This window comes from Eriocheir sinensis, chromosome 2 (genome assembly GCF_024679095.1).
Source record: "Eriocheir sinensis breed Jianghai 21 chromosome 2, ASM2467909v1, whole genome shotgun sequence".
In the NCBI taxonomy this organism is placed as follows: Eukaryota; Metazoa; Arthropoda; class Malacostraca; order Decapoda; family Varunidae; genus Eriocheir; species Eriocheir sinensis.
The window spans coordinates 5,982,794-6,005,563 of record NC_066510.1 but is presented as its reverse complement, the minus strand read 5'-3'; the positions used below and the strand labels follow the sequence as shown (position 1 = coordinate 6,005,563).

The window sequence follows — 22,770 nt, the reverse complement described above, 5'->3', positions numbered from 1 at the left end:
CTGCCGTCAACCATTCGACATAATTACGGGAGAGCAGAGGGCAGAGAGCAATGCCATTAGCAATCTTCAAGACAAGTAGAAATTCCAACCACCTCACGAGTCATGAATTAAACTGCTCCTACATGAGCTTGATTCAACCAGCTCAGTTGCTAGATATCAACACATGGGGCATACTGGCTGTAATTCATCTTCACTCGGCAAAGGTGGCGGTTCCTTTACAACCATTGTCTCAAGTGCTGAGCACCAGGACATGTGCCTGTGAAATGGACACTTTTGTGTATGGCTTTGGCCACAATCCAAACTTGTCACAAGATGTGATTTCATGAAATACGAACATGAAGCCACGCTGGGTTCAGCATCACTTTTCAAGCCTATGAATCAAGTTCCTGCTGGGATGCATACATACTAATGTCATAAATAATAAGTGATGAATGTTTTAAAGTACAATATAAGTATAATAACTTTCTGGCATCAACAACAATATTAACACCAACCTAACTTCTTTTTCTTTCCCTTGATGTCTCCTCGAGTTTTCCTCCTCTCCAGCCTGTCAGTCCTCATCTGTTCGATATCAGTGTCACAAGGTACGTAGTCCGGGTCCTCGGGCTGCAGGCCATGAAGCGACATAGGAGATTCCCCAAGGTCATCAATATAGTCCTCAACTTCCTCTTTGGGCTCCGTTTCATCCTCAGAGATAGGTGGCACCTGAGTGATCAGAACAACAATACTTAGTTTCCACTGTCCTACACGTTATTATGCCACAATATATAATCATCTCAAATTAAGTTATAAATAAATAGGAAATTATCCAATATATGAATAATTCTGAACTGTAAAGTCACTAAAATATAGCTGAATATTGGAAAACACTTGATGTGCTACACGCTACAGTTAACTTCGATTATACAGTCAGCGAGACTCACTCTTTTATGTGCTTCTTACATCAAATTATACACTAAAACCCCGAATAATATCCGGCCCCCAGGTATCCGGAAATTCAAAGTATCCAACAAAAAATGTGGCCAATCAGAAGTTAAAAATCTAAGAAAATCTAAAAAAAATTACGAAAATCCAGCTGGCAAAGATTTGAAACACACGCGCTTTATGACTGTTGACTTTCATTTTCTTTCACTGCACCAGAAGCACCTCGCCCTTACCCTGCTGCACCCCAGCCAGCCACAGCATGCACTGCCTTCAATGTGTGTGTGAGAGAAACAACCTAAAGTAACAAACTGGCTCTGTAAGCACTCACCTGGTCTGCCTCGTGCCTGGCCTTGTCCTTTCTCTTGGAGTCTTTTGCGCCTGTTACTGATTTTATTGTACCTAGAGCCTTCTTGTCCCCTGCCTTGGCACGTGCATCCAGAAAGCTGAAAAGACCAATTCCTCTTGACTGTTTCTTGGAGCTCACTTCAGACTTGACCGCTTTCTCAGCCGGGGAGGAGTGGCCAGGGGAGGAGCTGGTGTCCAGGTGGTCCCCAACAGTGCGTGCATAGGCAAGGTCAGCCACATTTGGCGCCCAGTTGCTGCTTTTCTTGAGAAACTCTGGATGGTAATGTTTGATGTGCATCTGAAAAAATGAAAGACGAGCTCATTATAGAACAGTCATTTATTATCCAAATTGTTATGGGTAATTATTTATAGACAGAGTATATATGTAAGCAGCAAGAGGCATGCTATTGGGTGTAAAACATTCCTCAAGAGTCTCATGGCTGGGTATAAAGGGACTGCTGAATGTTGCTCAATCCTTCCAGTACACAGTGTTTTAACAGAAATCCCTCCCTCCTCTTAGAGCAGAATTTAACCCGTCCGCTGCAATTGGCATGGATTTGGCCTTCACAGGTAGCCTGGTAACACATACTCCCAGGTCTTTCTCTGCCTCTGTGGTGGATAGTGAAGTGTTTCCCATGTGGTATAGGTATGCTGGATACCCCCTCCCAAAGTGCATAACTTTACATTTTTCTTCACTGAATTGTAACAGCCACTTTTTCCTCCATTCCTGTAGCTTGGTGATGTCTTCTTGTAGGAAATCCATGATCAAGGGGTTAAAAGGGTTAGTGCTGATTTTCGACTAAACTCACAGGACACAGATTCACTCCCACTTCTTACTCAGCGTGCCTCCCACATGCCTGTTTCTTTTGTCACTACATACTTAGGCCCCTTTCACAAGAGCGGTTTTTGCCGCTCCAGCACACATGGTTTAGCTTTACATTGACTCTTATGGGTGCATTCACGAGGCCAGGCGGCAGTCTTGCCGCTCTGGCAGCCGCACCTGCCATACTGCCAGCAAAACCTGGCGGCAGAAATGCTGCACAACGGTTTCAGTGGTCATGCATTGCTATGGGCACCTTCACACATCCGGTGTTTGCAGCGTCACGGCGAGGATAGCTGTCTGTCAACGCTGGGAGGAAGGGCACGCGACCACTTTGTCTGCATCATTGGAAAAGCTGGTATGCACTATATTTTCCATCTTATGAACTTTCAATTAATGTATATTGAAAATGTGAGTGTCTTAAATATTAATTCTGTATACTTCTGCACAACAAACATCTGCATTTAAATTTCAGGGTTATGGCTAATTTAAATTATCATGACACGGAACTGTTGATCTCCGAGATTGAAAGACGGCCTTGTTTGTGGGATCCCTCAAGAGAAGATTACAAATATGACTGAAGGAGATACGAGCGGATGCAGCAGACACCGCACTTGACCGTGGATGTCCAGGTGCCATGCGGCTGCCGTTCGGCATGTGTCGGAGCAGCAAAAACCGCTCATTTGAGAGGGGCCTTATGTGCATCAGGGTTCTCAACTTTAGTAGCAATGAAGACAAAGGCCAAGAACCACTTCAAAATCGATGACAAAATGAGAGTACATTGTCATCAACAGCTTGAATAAATAAACTGGTTGACTCAATGAATCAACACTGTTCCAACTGATAATGCTTCTTGTGTTTCTGTTTGATTTAATTTATTTATTTATATGCATATTATTTAACTTTGTAATATGAATGGACAGTATAATTTCTTTCTTTATTAAAGTATTTTACTGTATTTTGTGCAGAACCTAAATAATAAATGTGTTTTCTTATCTACTTATTTTCCTGTGCCTTTATGATGGCCACATATTTTTTGTCTGGGAGTAAGGGGTGAATGGCAACTCAGGTCAGGCCGAGGGGGTAAAGGAAGGGGGGAAGACTGGAAATCCCTGCTCTAGGCCAACTACTAACAACCTGGCACAGCCTCTCCCCAAACCCTTTCCCACCCTTTCCTCCCCTCAGCCCTTTAGCCTGTTTTCCCATCAGCTCTGCACCAGTCTAAGAACACATGATGTCATATCTATAAACCGTCAAATTTTCCTGAACATATGCTGTACTGTAGGGGCTGGAGGGTGAAGGTGAGGCTTGGTAGGATGGTATGAGGGGTATGAGGATAAGGTGTTGGGAGATGGACACCACAGGGAATAGAACATCTCTTTCTCCTCAAGTTCACACATCTTGGCAGAGGCGTACACTGCAATAAGAGATATGAAGCCCAAAGTTGCTTCAACCTCACCAGCATCATACACTCATCAACTAGAGTAACCCCAATAACAGAGGACTGCAAGAGGTTAGAAATGGGTAGCTACTTCCTTGCAATGAGCACCACCACTGGCCGGACCAACAGTAGGTATAACTCCCTCTGCTGATCTTTCCATTGACAGGTCTCCTCCATCTCAGAGAGTCTCACTATGTCCACCCTCAACCTCCTGAGTTCATATGACAGATGGGGCAGTTGATGATCCTCTGCAAGGCTCAGGATGTTCCAAGCACCTACTCAGAGAGCCTGTCAGAGGTAAACCCTGGGCCTGACTCAATGAGGTTGTGCCTCCTCTACACCACCCTGGCAGTCCCCCCAAAATGGGGGTGGGTGTGCTGGGTGTGAGGGTGCTCTCCTGCCCCAACCAAACCTGAGAGTACACCCAGCCACCACCAGACGCAGTGGTGGCAGCCTGGCTCATGGCCACACAGACTAGCCACCCACCTTGGTTAAAACAAGGGATCAAAGAGGTGTGCTGCTAGCCATGGCACACGACCAAGGCATTATATATGCACACGGGTAAAATCTAAATCTAAAATGAAAGGAAATGTTAAGTATAACCCAGGTGAGGTGTCCACCATATCCAACATCCTACTCAATATATATTTTGAATGGAACATACTTTACAAGGCAGTATGCAGCCCATATTCTCACAAAATATGAGGATGGATGGTATACACTTGTGTGTGGCTTTGTAAAAACCATAAAGCCTGAAGCAAGGCAGGATAGGCCATCACAGTGTCAAGTGTAAGTCACCCGTGTGATGTCAAGGGAGACAGAAGGGGAGAAACCTAATTCTCATGGGAGGAAATGATGAACTGGTCCCTCTGTAGCCTAGTAAATAATCACCTATCCATTACACTTGTGAGAGTATGGGCAACACCTTAATATATGATCAAACTAGCTAAGAATACATACCTGAAGAAGATTTTCCTTCCTAAAACTTTTTCCACAGGCTTCCTTGGGACACTTATGTTCATTGTGTTGGGCGACCACAATAAACTCATTAGGGGCAACTGCAAGGATAGAAAAGAATGCATTAGAGGTACAACATTAAGAGTTATGTGGTATTCACTGGAGCATCTCAATGTGGCAAACTTATCACAATAATTTTAAACTCCCCAAAATTTTCACATCATACAGTCATTCAACACATCCCTAAAATTTTGCTGTCTGACAGTTGTTTAACCCGTCCGCTGCGATTGGCACAGATCTGGCCTTCACTGGTAGCCTGGTAACATATACTCCCAGGTCTTTCTCTGCCTCTGTGGTGGATAGTGAAGTGGTTCCCATGTGGTATTGGTATGCTGGGTATCCCCTCCCAAGGTGCAAGACTTTACATTTTTCTTCATTGAATTGTAGCAACCACTTTTTGTTCCATTCCTGTAGCTTGGTGATGTCTTCTTGTAGGAAATCTGCAGTCAAGGGGTGTCTAAGATACCCAAAAATTTTGCTACCTGACATTCAATCAACCCCCTGAAAAGTTCTATCAGACAATCATGTGAGGCACTGAGTGGAGTGACCTCTTGTCTGCCACAGCAGCCATATGGGAGTAATGTTCACCAACATATTCCCCAAACCCTCTTCTACTAATCCCAATTTATAGAGGGCAATGACTGACTGCACTGCACATAAAGGTGTTTATGATAACTCTGCTAGGAGGTGGATATTAGGTCCATTTTTGCCTGAATAATCAAGGCAGAAAATCATTGTGGCTTAGCACTGTCTTCCCCTGGTACTGAATCTTGGAAACCAACATCACCCATTTATTCCACTGGTGTTAAGGTCAGATTTTTCTATGTATTCATGTTAAGACCTGCATCTGTTGTCAGCTCCATGTGGGGGAAGTCCCAGAATGCTAGTGAAAATGTTAATGTTGACAACAGTCTTCTTAAGTACAATTTTCGAAGGCATAAGTGTTATTTTTTATGACATTGTTTATTATTTTCATTATGGGTGGTGTGGTCCGAGGATGATGTGGATGACAGGGAAGACAGGGGTAGTAAAGCTTGCATGGGTGTATTAGAGAAACTGCAATAACACAATGAAAATATCCCGTAATGAACACCACTGAGTGCCGGGGGCTTCTACTCAGAAGGCTCGGGTTCGATCCCCGCCACTCAGTGATGTTCATTACGGGATGCATGGGTGTGTGTATATGCACCAGTGACTGATAACGGAAGGAAAGGCATGAGTGAGATAGAGATTTTGGGAGAACCTAGGAAAGTGTTTAAAAACTTTGGAAGTGAAAGAAGAATTCTTGACTTTGGAGATATGAATGCAAAAGTTGGAAACAGGGAGATTGGTGAAGTGGTTGGGAAATGGGGTGTGGATGGAGTGAACGAGAATGGACAATACCTTGTGGGTGTTTGTGCTGAGAGGGGTTTGTTCCTGGCAAACACCTTCTTCAAGCACAAACTGATTCACAGGTATACCAGGCAAGGGGAGACATGAGGAGTGTAATAGATTATACAGCTGTGGATATGAGGTTGCGACAGGATGTAGTGGATGCAAAGGTCGTGAGAGGAATGTATGGTGGATCTGATCCCTTTATGGTAGTACCAAAACTAGGATGAAAGAGAAATGTGAATTCATAGGTAATGGAAAGAGGGAAAAGGGTAGGAAGGAACTAGCAAGTGAGGTATTGCATGACAGTGGCCACAGGGAGATGTATAGGAGGAAAGTGGAGGAAGTACTTGGAAGAGCAAGAGCACGGATAGAACACAATGAAGGAGTGAAGAAGGTGTGTGAGGTGTTTAAGAGTTCAGTGGGCAGGGCAACTGAGGAAGTAGTCGGGTATAGGTCGTGTGGAAAAGGAAAGAAAAGGAGTGCGTGGTGGACGGATGAGATAAAAGAGGTGGCTGAGGAGAAAAGAAAGAAATACGAGAAAATGTTAGAGAAATGTGACGGAAGAGACGAGAGGGAGATGGGAGAGTAAGATGTTGGTAAAGAGGCTGGTTAGGGAAAGTAAGGAGAGTAGATGAGGATTTTGGAAGGAAAATTTCACCAAAATATCAAAACAGAAACCTTTTCTGGAAAGAAGTTAAAAGAGGAATGGGGGGAGAAAAGAATGACATTTGTAGCACGAAGAGGAAAGATGGGGTGCTTGTGAGAGGGAATGAGGAGATAAGGAAGGTGTGGAAGCAGCACTTTGAAACTGTAATGAATGAGAGTGTGGGAGGGAAAGCACAAGTGACTAGTGTGGGAATAAAGATCAGTGTGGGGTGGCCAGATCCACAGGGGAGGGTGGAGAGAGGTGAGATAGAGGAGGAAATGAAGAAGTTAAGAGTAGGAAAGGCCCCTGGAGCTGATGGCATAACAGCAGAAATGTTGGAGTATGAAGGAGGTGTAGTTGTGGAATGGATGTTATGGATATGTAACCTAGCATGGGAACAGGGTGAGGTGCCAGAGGACTGGAGAAAGGCTATTGTTGTGCTGCAGTACAAAGGGAAAGGAAATAGAGGTGATTGTAATAGTTACAGGGGAACAAGTCTACTCAGTGTGGCAGGAAAAGTGTATGGAAGGGTTTTAAATGAGAGGATGAAGAAAATAACAGAGGAAAGTGTAGGCGATGAACACAGGGGTTTTAGGAAAGGGAGGGTTGTGTAGACCAAATATTTGCACTCAAAATGGTAGTTGAAAAGTACCTAGAGAAGGATAGGAAGCTGTTTGCTGCATTTAAGGACCTGGAGAAGGCATATGACAGGGTTGACAGGAAGGGGTTGTGGGATGTTCTAAGGATATATGATGTGGGAGGGCATTTGCTGGAGGGGATCAAATCCTTCTATAAGGATGCGAGTGCCTCTGTACGTGTGAATGGTGAGTTGAGTGAGAGTTTTGGTGTTGGTGTGAGTGTGAGACAGGGGTGTGTGATGTCACCAGGGCTTTTTAATGTGTACATGGATGGCTGTATGAGAGAAATGAAAGCCAGAGTGGGGGAGCAAGGTCCAAGGCTGAAAGAGAGAGGTACGGAGGAGTCACTGGTGGCGGGCCTGTTTGCAGAGGATACGGTATTGTTGACAGAATGAGGGGACACTGCAGAGGATAGTGGATGAGTTTGACAGGGTGTGTAAGAGGAGAAAGCTGAGAGTAAGTGCCAGAAAGAGTATGGTTATGGTATTTGAGAAGGGGACAGAGCAGACCACTGATTTTGCAAAGCCATACAGAGTTAGAGCACGACAAAGTGCAGGATAAGGCTGAAGGAAGAAGGACTGGAGGAGCTGACTGAGTTTAAATATTTAGGGACAGTTTTATGTAAGCATGAAAGTATGAAAGGTGAGGCAAGGGAAAGAGCAGTGCAGGGCAGACAGGTAGTAGATGCATTGGAGTTGGTATCTTCCTCCTTGATACCCATACAGTTTGTCCATCTGCTGTTGTATGTATATGTATTTGCCTAATACAATCTGTATTTGTCCAGCTTTTCCTTCATTTTATGGACACTGCCCACTTCAACAATAACATTAACATTAACATATATCCACATTCCAGTATGGAAAACTGTACTTCGGTAGGTCTTTCAAACAAGTCCCCCTCCACTTATATACCTGTACAATGCTATCGGGTCTCCTCTTTCTCTTCTTTTTTCCAGTGTTGGTAGGACCAGTTCCTTCAATCAAATCTCATATGACAGACATGATAGTTCTGGTACAATCTTAGATGCAATCCTTTGTATCCATTTGTTTCCTTATGTCCTTTTCTTGTGTGGTGACTAGACAACTGACGCATAATTTAACCTTGGCCTAATCAATGTTGTTATTATTTTCTTCACCATGTCCCCATCCAAGTAGTGAAATGCCACTCTAATATTTTGCAGCAAAATTATATGTTTCTCTAAAGATCATATTTAGGTGCTTCTCAGGTGTCAGTGTATCCTGTATTATGATTCCATCTTTTTCTTCCTTCACTGTGTCAATGAGTGTCCCTCCCATCCTATACACTCCACTTGGTCTATTTTTACTTTTTCCCATTTTCATTGTGTGACATTTCTTTTTGCTTAACTCCATTTCACATTCTTTACTCCATTCATGTATCTCATTTAAATCTTCCTGCAGTTTATTACAATCATCCTCATCTCTCATTTTTCTAAGCAGTTTGGCGTCATCTGCAAACATACTCATGGAACTCTTTACATTTTCCGGCATATCATTTATATACATTACAAACATTATTGGCGCTAGCACTGATCCCTGTGGCACTCCACTTATGAATTTTCTCTAATCTGATTTTTCATCTTTCAAAATGGTTCTCATTTCTCTGTTTGTCAGGTAATATTTCTTCCATTCTGTCATTTTTCTCCCCAATCCTCCTCTATGTTCTAGCTTCCACAGCAATCTTTTATATGGAACTTTATTGAATGCTATTATTAGGTCCAAAAATATGCAGTCCACCCATCCATCTCTCTCCTGCACTATATCTACTCCTCTTGAATAAAAACATATTAGCTATGTGACATAAGATTTACATTGTCTGAATCCAAATTGACTTTCATTTATTATCTTCTCTCTTTCCAGATGGTTCAGCCACTGTCTTTTATTTTATCTTCACACACAGCTTGCACATGACGCTTGGTGGAAAACCGGTCTATGGTTCAGAAGCTCTTGTTTATTTCCGCTCTCAAATAATGGGACCACATGTGCCCTCTTCCATTGCACAGGGACTTCCCCAGCCTTGATTGAGCAACTTATAATATCATGAACCGGTTCTTGTAACCGTTCACTGCACTCTTTCAGTACTTGGCCTGATATTTCATCTGGACCCATTGCCTTCTTAACATCTAGTGATTTCAATAGCCCCAGTATCTCTTCTTTATCCATTTATATGTTTTCCATTCTCTTGACACTTCTCTCCTCGTCCCACTCTTCAAATTCTGTCCCTTGGGTAAACGCTTTCTGAAAGTTTTCATTTAATATCTCACAGATTTCCTTTGTATCCTCATATACTTGGTCACTCACTTTGATTGTATTCACAGCTTCCTTTTTCTTAATTTCTTATTTATGTGTCTATATAAAAGTTTTGGGTCTTCCTTACATTCTTCTAATATATTCTTTTCATACTTTTTCTCTTTTTCTCTCCTCACTTTGGTGTAATCATTTCTAGCTTGTTTAAAGCCTTCCCTATTAATGGCATTCCTTCTCCTTTTTAAGTTTCTCCATGCTTTATCTTTCTTTTTCTTTGCTTCCAGACATCTTTTACTAAACCACTCTTTTTTCCCTCTTTTCTCTATCAAACAGTAGGGCACCCACTTTACAACACCTTCATTATATATTTTAAGAAAGTATTCATATTTTTGTTGTACTTTTCTCAGCTTTTTTAATTTCTGACCAATTTATGCTCCCCAAAAAAGCTCACAAATCACTATACTGAGCTGTAATTTCTTCTTTTCTCTTCATGGTTCTCTAATCCAATCTCTTCACATTCTTCATCTTTTTCTATTTGTAATACTTCATGGACTGTGTATATTTATACTATATTGAGCATTGTACTTATTTACATATGTACAATAAAAAAAGTTAACCGTGAAGATTGTGGAAAGGCGAGACGGTAAATCAACTTGGGGAGCAAGATGTTGGCGGGCGGCTGTCTTATCCAAGTGAAAGGTTTTGTGCCTCAAGTGTACGTGATGTGTTACGGTGAAGCTTTGAAGCATCGACATGTGGTGTCACTGCCACATCAGCCAGGATGCTGCTGTAAAAATTTCTCCAATGATTTACCATCGTAAATTTGAATTATAAGTTTATTATTTACCCGAAGTGTAATTTACCCAAATAGTGAATTATTCCTCCCTAATGACATATGATTTGCTGGGAGGTAATTTTATATACAAAAATTTCCAATATATATATATATATATATATATATATATATATATATATATATATATATAGATATATATATATATATATATATAGATAGATAGATAGATAGATAGATAGATAGATAGATAGATAGATAGATAGATAGATAGATAGATAGATATAGATATAGAGATATAGATAGATATAGATATATATATATATATATATATATATATATATATATATATATATATATATATATATATATATATATATATATATATATATAGATATATATATATATATAGATAGATATATAGATAGATATATAGATAGATATATAGATAGATATATAGATAGATATAGATAGATATATAGATAGATATAGATAGATATATAGATAGATATAGATAGATATATAGATAGATATAGATAGATATATAGATATATATAGATATAGATAGATAGATAGATATATAGATAGATATAGATAGATATATATATATATATATATATATATATATATATATATATATATATATATATATATATATATATATATATATATATATATATATAGATATATATATATATATATATATATATATATATATTAAAAACACATATAGCTTAAGGGCAATGAGAGCAGACAAGAGCATGAAGGATTTTCTCTTGAGAAAAAAGAAAAAAATTAATATGTGTTCTTACCATGTCCTTGGCCTTTGTCACCTATTGAAAAAATTAAGAGCACATTAAAATTCAAGAGAAGACGGAAGAAGATGTTTACAGCTTTATTTCAGTAAGAATCCTATCACCCAAACTGTGATAACTTTGGAATATGAAATTATAGTATTCATATCATAGAAATATTGCTATGTTTTTATATACCATAAAAGAAAACTGTCATCTGCTGTTCAGACATTACTCATTGGAGAGAAAAGTTCAAAAGATCCATCAGAGGTTATCACTATCTTGAAATGTCCCTCAGCATCACCACAAACTCTCCTCACATATTTTTCTGGTTTACCTCAGAAATGGTCCAGTCTTAGGTGACAGCCATCTATAATGCCCAGATCTACAACAAGTCTAGCAGTTTACTTTTCAATGAATTTTCCATCACCTCAAAAACTAAAGTGTTCCTTAGCCTTCAGGAGCTCTCAAGTACATTCTTTGGCAGCTTAGAAGGTTTTCGGTATGAAGGCAACTCACAGCTCAAAAGGATCCTCAGGTCCCTTAGCCTTGGGCATCCAACAGGAGCAGTCTTTAGCAGTTTCAAAAGTTTTCAGTATAACAGCAAATCAAAAAAGAATCCTCAAGAGTGGCACAGGCATTGTGTTGCTCACTTTTATTACAGTTGGCCTGAGTTCCTGCCATCACAACTGAACTAATTTTGAACAGTCGCTGCAAAGTCCTGTGAACACATCAAATCTCTTGATTTATAAAAATAAGAAATGAAATTATATGATTACAGCTTATAAAAATTTCAATGATATAATTATATAATATGCACTTTGATAACTGCAAGAATAAATCTGTGATAACTTGCAAAAAATTTGGTATTCCAAAGAGCCTGGGAGCTCTGAAGGATTTTTCACTGAATAATGTTACCCAGCAGGTGTGTGGTGTTTGTTAATATTGGGAACCAGTGGCTAAATCAATTTTCAAACTCCTGAACTGTGCAACGGCAAGATACTGAGAAATATATTCATGTTGCTTGACCTGTGAGAGCTGACACAACTCAGAGCTAATTTCTGCACCAGCACCTGCTACAGTCATTACCATCATCCAGGGGAAGCATGCATCACAGAACACAATGCCTCACCCACACCATGACTGTTCCCAAGGGTTCTGCCAAGCAAGTCTATGGGCCACTTTCACAGTCATTTTGTTTGTTTGATGGTACCAATGGCTGTTATCGCTGATATAGTATTTCCACGTAAAACTGGCCGATGGGGTAGTGGCGGCTGCGGGGTTAGCCTAGCCCCACACCTTACTACACATTCTCAACAGATCTCCCTTCCTCTGCAGCCGCCACTACCCCATAGGCCAGTTTCATGTGGAAAATTATAGCGTCGATCGCCGCCATTGGTAACGATCAAAACAAACAAAGTGACTGTGAAAGCAGCCCTATATGCAGGCCCCTTCCCCATTCTGAGTCACTTATGGCAGGGTCCATCAACTTGCTCTAGTCACAAGCTTTATGGTGCTCCCTTGGCTTCCTCCACTCAGGGTTATCTCTTATAGTTACTGAGCAGAGTCAACTTATGGAAGGCTTTTTTTTTTTTTTTTTTTTCCAGCTAAGGAGACAGCTCAAGGGTGCAAAGAAAAAAAAAGATTTTTTTTTTTTCCAGCTAAGGAGACAGCTCAATGCACACACAACCAGTTCTGGGACTATTCAGGGACTATGCAGGTAATAGCCCTTGATTCAGGCACATAGAGTAACCAGTGACATAACACTGGAGTAACTAATGATACAACATCAATCCTCATGAATATGCTAAAGAACTTGTTATCAAAATATTTTTTCTTCTTCAGGTCACTACACTGGGGCACTAAAACTAGTATTTTTCTTACTAGTGATTTCAAGTCTAGCGAACAGTCCTGAGTTTCATAACTAATAACTAAAGTTATGGAACAAGCGAAAATATTCCTAATGGCTGGGAGGACTGAGTGGGCGGTCCTTCAACTGTATGCAGTGCCTCAGCCTAAGGGTCATCAATCAAGACTTGCACTCCGTTGACCTGTTAGGCACACAACATTGCACAACGCTGTGCAGCTGGGGTAACAAGTTGTGCCATTATAGCATCGTTAGTTGAACGGCTAGAGGAGGGGACAGGCACAGTGGAAGGTTGTGAGAGGGTGCACTGATGTTTGTAAACAAAGGAGATATCCTAGTTATATAAGTGTGGCCAGTGTTATCTCTTCTGCATCTTCTTGCCTTCCGTGAATGTTTTGTTCAGCTATGATCACTGTTCCCTGTAAAGGGTCATCTATAAGACCTGACGCGGGAAAGTGTGGGGGATATGCTGTGTGGGACACCATTTTCAATGTGCACGGATGATAAACTGTCAAGCTGGTCTCACCCCCCCCACGTGCGGAGAGCTGTGTACATAACAGATCAACTCAATGCAGGTGTATAACGTTGCCTCTGTTGGCCCGCTCAACTCTGCTAACCCTGAAGACTTTACTGGGTTTAGACACGAACTGTGGGTCTCCTCAAACAATTATTAGATAAAATTTCCCTATAATTATTCACTCAATGTGCAGTACTATGCCTAATCATATCAGGAAAAAAGCATAAGTACATGCTGGATGAAAATAAGATAAACATTTCACTTCAGCAAATGAGGCGTCACAATGGTTATGTTTGCACCAATGACACACAGGTTCATTATACAGCCATTAAGAGGCACACTTTGCTTCTCTGATATGATAAAAGTGTTTCAGTATTTGAACTACAGTACCTTCTTGAGTTTCGCGCTCGCCTCGTTCCAAAGGTAAAGCACTAAACTTGAGGATTGTGAGACTCGAGGTATTGGAAACACTGAAAAAGCACTTAACTGTTTTTTACATGTGGGCTATGGCACTGGTACACTATCCATCTGGCCCTGATGGTCGGCCCCGAGCCCGTCATAGCACAGGAAACTGTTTATAGTGGCATCATGCGTCATTATAATTGGGTCATGCTGCCCCCCGGAGCTCACTTTTTTTTTTCTCCTTTACTTCCTTGTTATCTTAAAATACGTACCTTGGAAAAAGGAAGAAAACAGGAAGAGAGAACAGGTCATTTTAAAGCCACAGATGAAACCTTACGATTGGCTGAGCTCTGAAAACATGCTTGTGATTTGCTGGGAGTCCGATGACGTCATCGCCGGCACTCGCCTGTTCAGCGGCGTCACTGCCTTGGGACAGTGTCACACTGGCCATTTTCCTCTAACCGTTGTGGTTGCCACTGGCAACACCCATGCCCCCATCCGGGAGCGAGTTGTCGGTTGTCCGTAACCTGGTGTCACACTGGGCCCTTATCTTCCCACCACATTGGCGGCAGCTTGGGCAACCGGCAACTCCAACTTTTCCAGGTGTGTATCACACACGGCCAAGGTTGGCTGCCCGTATCCACATCCACAATGTAAACAAAACACTTGTCCTGTATCGACACGGCGTCGTCTGCTAAAGTAAGGGCTGTCGCGGCTTGTGCTGCCATTACCCAAGTTATGGACTTGTTGCTGCAGTTAAATGGAAGGAAGAAACAGTTGTGGGTGTGGCGTGTCTGTGGTTCCTCCGTGCCAGTTCTCATTGTCACCATTGCGCTTGAGTGGCCAGCCCACCCATCTTGACTCAACCACATAAACACGTGGATAGAGTAACAACAAAGACACACACACACGCACGCACACACCAGGCTCATCATGAACCATGGCAGATGTTTTTTCACAAACAAAAATGGCTTTGCCATTTCCTAAAGTGTGTTAGAACTTATTTGGTGAGTGGTTCATACAAACCAAACATACCCAATGGCAAGAAGAGACCAGTGTTAAAGACGACTGCTCTCTTCTTGCCAAGAGCTAAGTTTGGTTCAGTGAGCCACTCACCAAATACGTTCTAACACACTCAAGAAATGGTGAAGTCGTTTCTGTTTGTCAGAAACATCTGCAATTGTTCCCAATGAGTCTGATGTGTGTGTGTGTGTGTGTGTGTGTGTGTGTGTGTGTGGTTTTTTTGTTATTCGATCCATGTGATTATGTAGTTGAGTCAAGATGGGTGGGTTGGCCGTGCACACAAAGTGGTGACAATGAGAACTGGCATGGAGAAACCACAGGCATGCCACACCCACAACTGTTTCTTCCTTCCATTTAACTGCAGCAACAAGTCCATAACTTGGGTAATGGCAGCAGAAGCCGCGGCAGCCCTTACTTTAGCAGACGACGCCATGTTGATACAGGGCAAGTGATTTGTTTACGTTGTGGATGTGGATACAGGCAACCGACCTTGGCCGTGTGTGACGCACGCCCGAAAAAGTTAGAGTTGCCGGTTGTCCAAGCTGCCGCCAACGCAGTGGGAAGAAAAAAGCCCTGTGTGACACCAGCTTACGGATAACCGTGAACTCGCTCCTGGTTGGGCGTACGGGCGTTGCCCATAGCCCCAATGGTTGGACGAAAACGGCCTTTGTGACACCGCCTTAAGGCAGTGAAGCCGCTGATAGGGCGAGCGTCGGCGATGACGTCATCGGACTCCCAGCGAATCACAAGCGTGTTTTAAGAACTGTCAGCCAATCGTAAGGCAGCCGCCTTCAACTGCGGCTTCAAAATGACACGTTTTCTCTCTCTCTCTCTCTCTCTCTCTCTCTCTCTCTCTCTTGCCAAAGCCACAATGTTTGGAGGAAAACATCTAGTGTGATACTACCTATAAAGGTAGTGTGCGTGACGCCGATGGTAGGTAGACGTGACCCGTATGTGTCAAAACAGCACCAAACTCTGGGTGATAATGCGCAAAAGTCGGGACAGTAAGAATTAAGGGCTAACCGCAAAACTCGGATAGTGCAAAACTCGAGAGGGTACTGTAGTCTTGCTCTAGATAGACTGCAGGGTGTGATGTTTTTTAATTAGATTTTATCCATACCTGCCACAACAATGACCAGGAAACTCTGAAATATTTGAGGAGCACTAGGTAGGGGAAGACCAATCTGGATGAGTAAAACAGTGGACTCAACCACCCAGAGCTCTTTCCTTCTTTCCCTCTTTCTGAATAATCCTTCTTGTCATTGAGTGTGCAAAACCCTGAGGACAGGTTGGCACGCCCTTAACCGTAGCCCTCCCACGTTTGCTGTGCTTGTCATCCTTGTAAGGCTGGGAGATGGGGGTTCTGGAGGTTGAACAATGCCATAGTCATGTGCTGCGGCTAGCAGCACACCTCTTTGGTCCCTTCTTCCACCCAAGAGAGGTCAGAGAGGTTAGTCAGGTTGTATGCGTGACCGTGAGCCAAGCAGAAAACACAATGTCAGGTGGTGGCTGAGTACCGTATTTTGCGGCGTATAACGCACTCCGACGTATACCACACACCCTAAACTTTAACCCTTAGATTACGGCGATCGTATATATAAGTGCGCTACCCCACGCCCCACCTGTACGGGGACCATATATATATTCATCACACTCTACACTCCCTACATTTCAAATATACCGCCAGTTCTTGACTCAGAAGAATGGTGGAGGCATCTGGCATCCGTACACACTCTCATACATCTCAGTGCGCGCCCTACCAAAGGCCACGGATCATTTTCCACTTTTGTTCGGAGTACATCTGTCATGTCTCGTAACGTGTAAAGCAGTTCCTCTGCTCCGGGCGGGAGTAAAACGCGGACGAAATCAAAGTGACTGACTCTGATGACTGCTATGGTATAGTGACAGAGAGAGAGAGAGAGAGAGAGAGAGAGAGAGAGAGAGAGAGAGAGTGGGGTGCTTCCACGCGACATGTCACGGCCACGAGAAAATGCACAATATTTTTACAATTATTGCAAAGAAGAAAGACACCATTTCCACCTCTTTTAAATGTCTAAATTTTCCCCGTGCACACCATCCAGAGAAATATATCGCCACCCGTACTCCAAGGGTTAAGACAACAATTTTGGAAAAAAATATTCAACGCTTAAAATGTTCAGAAATATGTATGGTTAAACGGCGCTAGGCTTTTCCCTGGTGCTTTCCTACATACTTCCTTTCTCTCTTCTCCCTCTCCATCCCCATATTTTTCTCCTTCCTTTTAATTTCTTTCTTCTTTTCCTTTCGCCTCCCTCCCAGTTTTTCTCTTTTAATCTCTTTCCCTCTCACTCACACCTTTTTCTCTCTCTCTCTCTCTCTCTCTCTCTCTCTCTCTCTCTCTCTCTCTCTCTCTCTCTCTCTCTCTCTCTTCTTTTCCCGTCCCATTTTCTCCACTCATTTCCCTTGTTTCCTCCTTTCTCACACTCTTATCTATAGCCTTATCTATCACTCACTCTGTCCCTCTCCTCTTCCCTTTCCCCTTCCTTGTATTTACCTAGTTGTAATATAAAGGAAGTGAGCTATGCTTATATGAGAATGGCACGGAGAAGTTGTGTGGCACCCAAGGAGTTACGCTGACCCATAAAACCCTACACAAACTTCAAAATTATTGTGGCAAAAGGCAGCCAAAAAAAAATTATACCTTCGGTGTATACCGCACAGGGGTAACTTTCTGGCATTTTTTAAATGAAAAAGGTGCGCGTTATATGCCGCAAAATATGGTGTATTCTCTGACAATCAGCCTCCCCTTGTAAGAGTTCATGGTGAGTAGGGGCCTAGATGAGTGGATTAACGAGGCATGGTGCTTGTCTGTCTGTTGTTTACACTAATTTGCAACCAACAGCTAAAATGGCAGCAACTTGAACAGTTTGGGTTCACGCCAAGTTGGTTGACAACTGACCATATTCTAGCACCTTGTTTACTGGTGGAATGCCAGAGTGAGTTTTTACAGGAGATTCTTGCAGTCTATATCAATCTCAAGAAAGCACTTGATTCAGTGTTTCTTGCGCCACTCTGAAACTTCATGTCTGCTAAGCACAGGTGTTTGGAGGCTTGCTAGATGAAACAGTACAGCTGGTTCCTGCATATGAGGACATAGCAATCTTGGTAAATTTCACATAAGTGCAGAACAATGGTGGTTTATAATTACAAGTCCTCAGGCAAATTGGCTTGGCCCATGATGTTATGGACAACCAATGGTATGGAATTGTTGATACCTGTGCAGAAAGACAAAGATTCAGGTCTTTGAGTTGCATGCGCTGCTCCATGGCTGTGAGACATGGGCAACTAAATAGCCACTTGAAAATGCACACTGACGACTCTAATTGTTAGTGTCTTCACAGAATCACGGGATATTGCTGAAATGACTTAGTGTCAAATCAATGATAACATTACAAGGCTGCATTAAATCTTGTCATAACCATAGTCAGTTAAATGCCAACTCTGGCTATACGGATATGTGTTATACTGCTCACAAGTCAACTCTGCTCACTGGGTTGTATCTAAAAGATAAAAGCCTGTGTGGAGGATGCCTAGACAATAACCACAAAACTCATGGTTTGAGGAGGTTAATAGATTCTGCCATGAATTACTTAGGATGGGAAGGAGGCCTGCAGGTGGGCTCCCTCGGAGGGACCCCTAAAAGTAGCATTGTGCAGCGGCTGAGGTGATGAGTCTTTCAATGTACGCCAAAGGTGACTGATTAATTGTATCAATAAACCTTAGAAACTAAATATGTTCAATGTCTTTTGGCATCTTCCTTGGTCTCCTACTCTATGCAGTATGTTGAGACCCCTCATAATACATTTCTTAGCCCTTGGCCTGTCTCTGTTCCTGCAAAGACAAAGGTACATGCTGGTGACTGGCTGGGTCCAGCATGCAGACTCCTTCACACTGTGCAGTAACAACAATTAGCTTGTAGTAATCACATGCCCACCATTTCAGAGATATTTGATTTGACCAGAACATTAGCCTCATCCTTGGTAGTGATGGCCCTTTGTCTTGACTTCCAACCCTACACTCATTTAATTTTGCATGGTCCTATACACTTTATTTTTCTCTTCTCTGCTTCTCACTCCTTCCCTAATCCCTTCTGCATAAAACCACATCATTCCCTCTCTTCAAACAACTGTAACTTAAAATTTATGGCTGACACCTACATGGTCTTTGCTGCCTAGTGCCAAAATTTATGAACATAATGCAATACAATGTTTCCAACAAAGAACAGATACAGAGCAAGATGGTACTTACGAACTGGTTCCTTCTTGAGCACATGTCGCTGGCGGATGGGTGTGGCAACGGGGCGTGACAGGGCCTCAGGTGTTGGTTCAGATGGTGCATAGCCACTCATGCCCACAGGATCCTTAGTCAACAGTTCCTCTGGGATAAAAATGACAATAGGTTAGAACACTGAACAAATTAGAAAAGCTAAATCTGTAAAAAAGTCACTGAAATACAGGCAGTCCTCGAGTCACAGCAAGGTTCAGGACCGACAGACCAGTTGTAAGTTGAATTGGTCATAAGTCAAAATTACATTTAAGAAAATACAGTAATCCCTCGTCTATCGCGGGGGTTAGGTTCCAGAACCCCCCACGATAGGCGAAAATCCGCGAAGTAGCGACCTTATATTTTTTATTATTTATATATATTTTAAGGCTTTATAAACCCTCCCCACATTCTTACAAATCTTTCCCACACTCCTATTGACCTTTCCCACACTCTTATAAACACTTCCCACGACGTTTCATCGTTACGACACGGTCCCAATAAATAATTCTATAATTCTTGTTTAGACTTCCGACATTTGCTTCGTAAATACGAACTTCGAGCAGGAATTAGTTTGGGGGGGCCGAAGAATACTCAGAGAAAGGACAATATGAGCGTAGCTCACTTCACTTATATCACAACTAGGTAAGTACAGGGAAGGGGAGAGGAAGGAGAAGGACAGAGTAAGTCATGAAAAAAATACGGAGAGAGAATGTAAGAAGGGAGAACAAGGAAAAGGAGTGGAGGAAACAGGGAGAGATAGAGAGGATGAAAACGAGGAGAAAGGTGTGGGGAGGGAGGGACAGTGGGGATAGTCATGTCAGGTGAGGTCCTGAGGGAGACCTGACTGACCCTTTCCATTTCACCTTCTGTGTGTGTGTGTATTTACCTATTCTACATTTCAGCGGCGGACAAACGCTGTTTTTCGCAAATATCTCTTAAACGAATCATTGGATCAGTATGATATTTCAGCACACTACCTTTAACACCGGACCTAATTTATGGCTGATATATCATATTGCAATATGTGTTATGTTAGGATTTTTCTGACTGATATTAAGCCTAATCCAGTCATCATATCTAAGGTGTTATACAGAATCGGACGAGTGTGGGGTACTCGCCTAACCCCTCCACCAACGCCCTAACAACCCCAGACCACCTTCCCTACCCCAATACCCGCAGTATCCCCTCCTCGCTTCCCTCTTCACCGCCTTCTCACACCATCCCCTTCCGCAGCCGAGGCTATGACCTTTGCAGAGGCAGGGTATAACTCATTGACTGCCGAGGCGCACCCAGGTGTTGTACAGTAATTATCAACGTGAATACGTTTTTGCTCCATGGAATTGTACCATGATCTTAGTTAATAAGCATATCTATACATATACACCTACATAACATTCTAATATATAATACAGTGATGGGAGAAATAGGGAGGGACACAAGAGTGATGAGGAAGGCGAGGAGCTAGGGGGAGGAGAGGAGGGATAATGAGAGCGAGAAGGGGGAGAAGTAGTTGTGGTTAGGAATAGTTTGGGAGGGGGTTGGGGGGGGGTGACACACTTTCCTTCGAATGCGTCAACATGACTCGTCGGTTTTGTGACATTTTTCACGAGTAAACTCATCACATAACACATATAGTAATGTGGTATGTTAGCCATAAATTAGGTCCGGATGTTAAATGTAGTGTGCTGAAATACCATACTGATCCAACGATTCGTTTAGGAGATATTTGCGAAAAACAGCGTTTGTCCGCCGCTGAAATGTATAGTAGTTGTATTTACCTAGTTGTGACATACGGGAAAATAGCTACGCTTGCGCTGTCCTGTCTCCACATCCACTCTTATCCAACTTTTCCTTAAAATCATGAATGTTTCTTGCACAAACCACCTCCTCCCCCAGTCCATTCCACAGCTCAATGCTTCTGTTTGGAAAGCTAAACTTTTTCACATTTCGCCTACACGTGGTCGCCCTCAACTTCTCTCCATGTCCTCTTGTTTCCCTCTCGCTCCACACACACAGGTCCTCTCTGTCCAGATTCTCCACCCCGCTTGCCACCTTGTACACCACTATCAGGTCTCCTCTTTCTCTTCTTCTCTCCAGGGTTGTGAGCCCCATGCTATTGAGTCTCTCCTCGTAAGTCCGATCCCTAAGTTCCAGTACCATCTTAGTTGCCACTCTCTGTACTCTTTCCAGCTTTCTTATATTCTTCTTATCATGAGGAGACCAGACCACTGCTGCATACTCCAACCTTGGCCTTATCATTGTAACTATTATTTTCTTCATCATCTCGTCCAAATACACGAATGCCGTCCTTGTGTTCCTCAGCAAATTCATAGTTTGTCCCATTATCCTGTTGATGTGTTTGTCCGGTGACATGTTCTCTGAGACAGTCACTCCTAAATCTTTTTCTTTCATTCTTCTGCATATTATCTCACTTCCCATCTTATAATCATATTCACACCTTCCACTCCTACCAAACTCTATTTTTTTACATTTCCCAAGGTTGAATTCCATCTGCCATGTACCATTCCACTCCCATATTTTGTCCAGGTGTATTTACCTAGTTGTATTTACCTAGTTGTAGTTTTACAGGGTCTGGGCTTACGCTCGTGTGGTCCCGTCTCCGTATCTATAATTATCCAACTTTTCCTTGAAGCTCTGCACACTCTTCACCGATACTATTTCTTCACTTAGTCTGTTCCAAACCTCTATATTTCTTTGAGGGAAGCTATATTTCTTTATGTCTCTTGAGCATCTTCCCTTCCTCAACTTTTTACTATGTCCTCTAGTATTCCTGCTGGAAGGTTCCTCTCTTAGTAGCAATTTCTCGTTATCCACTTCTTCCATTTTACTCAATAGCCTATATATTTGTTTTAGGCCTCCTCTTTCTCTTCTTTGTTCCAGTGTTGGTAAGTCCATTTCCTTTAGTCTCTCTTCATATGTCAGTCCCTCCAGTTCTGGAACTATTTTTGTTGCCATCGTCAGTATTCTTTCTAGTTTTACTATGTGTTTCTTCATATGTGGAGACAACACTGTTTCCACGTATTCTAGTTTAGGTCTGATCATAGTAGTTATTAATTTTTTCATCATTTCTTTGTCCATGTAGTGGAATGCTATGCCTATATTTCTCACCATGTTATATGTATCACCAAAGATCCGATTTATATGACTTCCTGGTTGCATAAATCTTTCATTATTACTCCCAGGTCTCTCTCTTCATTTACTTTCTTTAATATTTCCCCTCTCCCTTTGTCTCCGAGCTAACCACTCATAAACAAACAAATGCTACGGTCACTGAACCAATCAGCGCCCAGGATACAGAACACAGTGCTCTGGTTGGTCACCTCCCATCCATCCGCCAATAGTGTACCGTGTACAATCACACGTGGGCAAACTAGCTCAAGCGGAAGCAGCTGTAGCTGTGTTATCCATACGTGCAAGTCTTTGTTTACTCATCTGCTGTATGCTACGTGTTTTATTTCAATTCAATATTCTTTTAATATGTCCTAACTATTTTTTTTTTATTGTTTTTAATTTTCTAGGCCAGAAAATGCTTCTTTTACTGCAAAATAATTAAAATAATATATATACAGTACCCTCTCG

The 22,770-nt window shown here is 42.2% G+C and overlaps 1 protein-coding gene across 10 annotated transcripts in view; it reads right to left on the bottom strand.

The window, feature by feature from the left end:
* Positions 1–22,770, bottom strand: part of LOC126998827 (uncharacterized) — a 141,442-nt gene that overhangs the window by 53,211 nt on the left and 65,461 nt on the right. For 8 of the 10 annotated variants that reach the window (XM_050860963.1, XM_050861014.1, XM_050861023.1 and 5 more), the window contains 5 exons: positions 19,153–19,281; positions 11,075–11,095; positions 4,491–4,588; positions 1,253–1,567; positions 495–705 (listed from right to left, as the gene is read on the bottom strand). In XM_050860963.1, the coding sequence (XP_050716920.1) occupies positions 495–705; positions 1,253–1,567; positions 4,491–4,588; positions 11,075–11,095; positions 19,153–19,281 (774 nt within the window). The remainder of the gene's footprint in view (positions 1–494; positions 706–1,252; positions 1,568–4,490; positions 4,589–11,074; positions 11,096–19,152; positions 19,282–22,770) is intronic. The other 2 variants (XM_050860987.1, XM_050861033.1) reach the window with 1 other exon arrangement.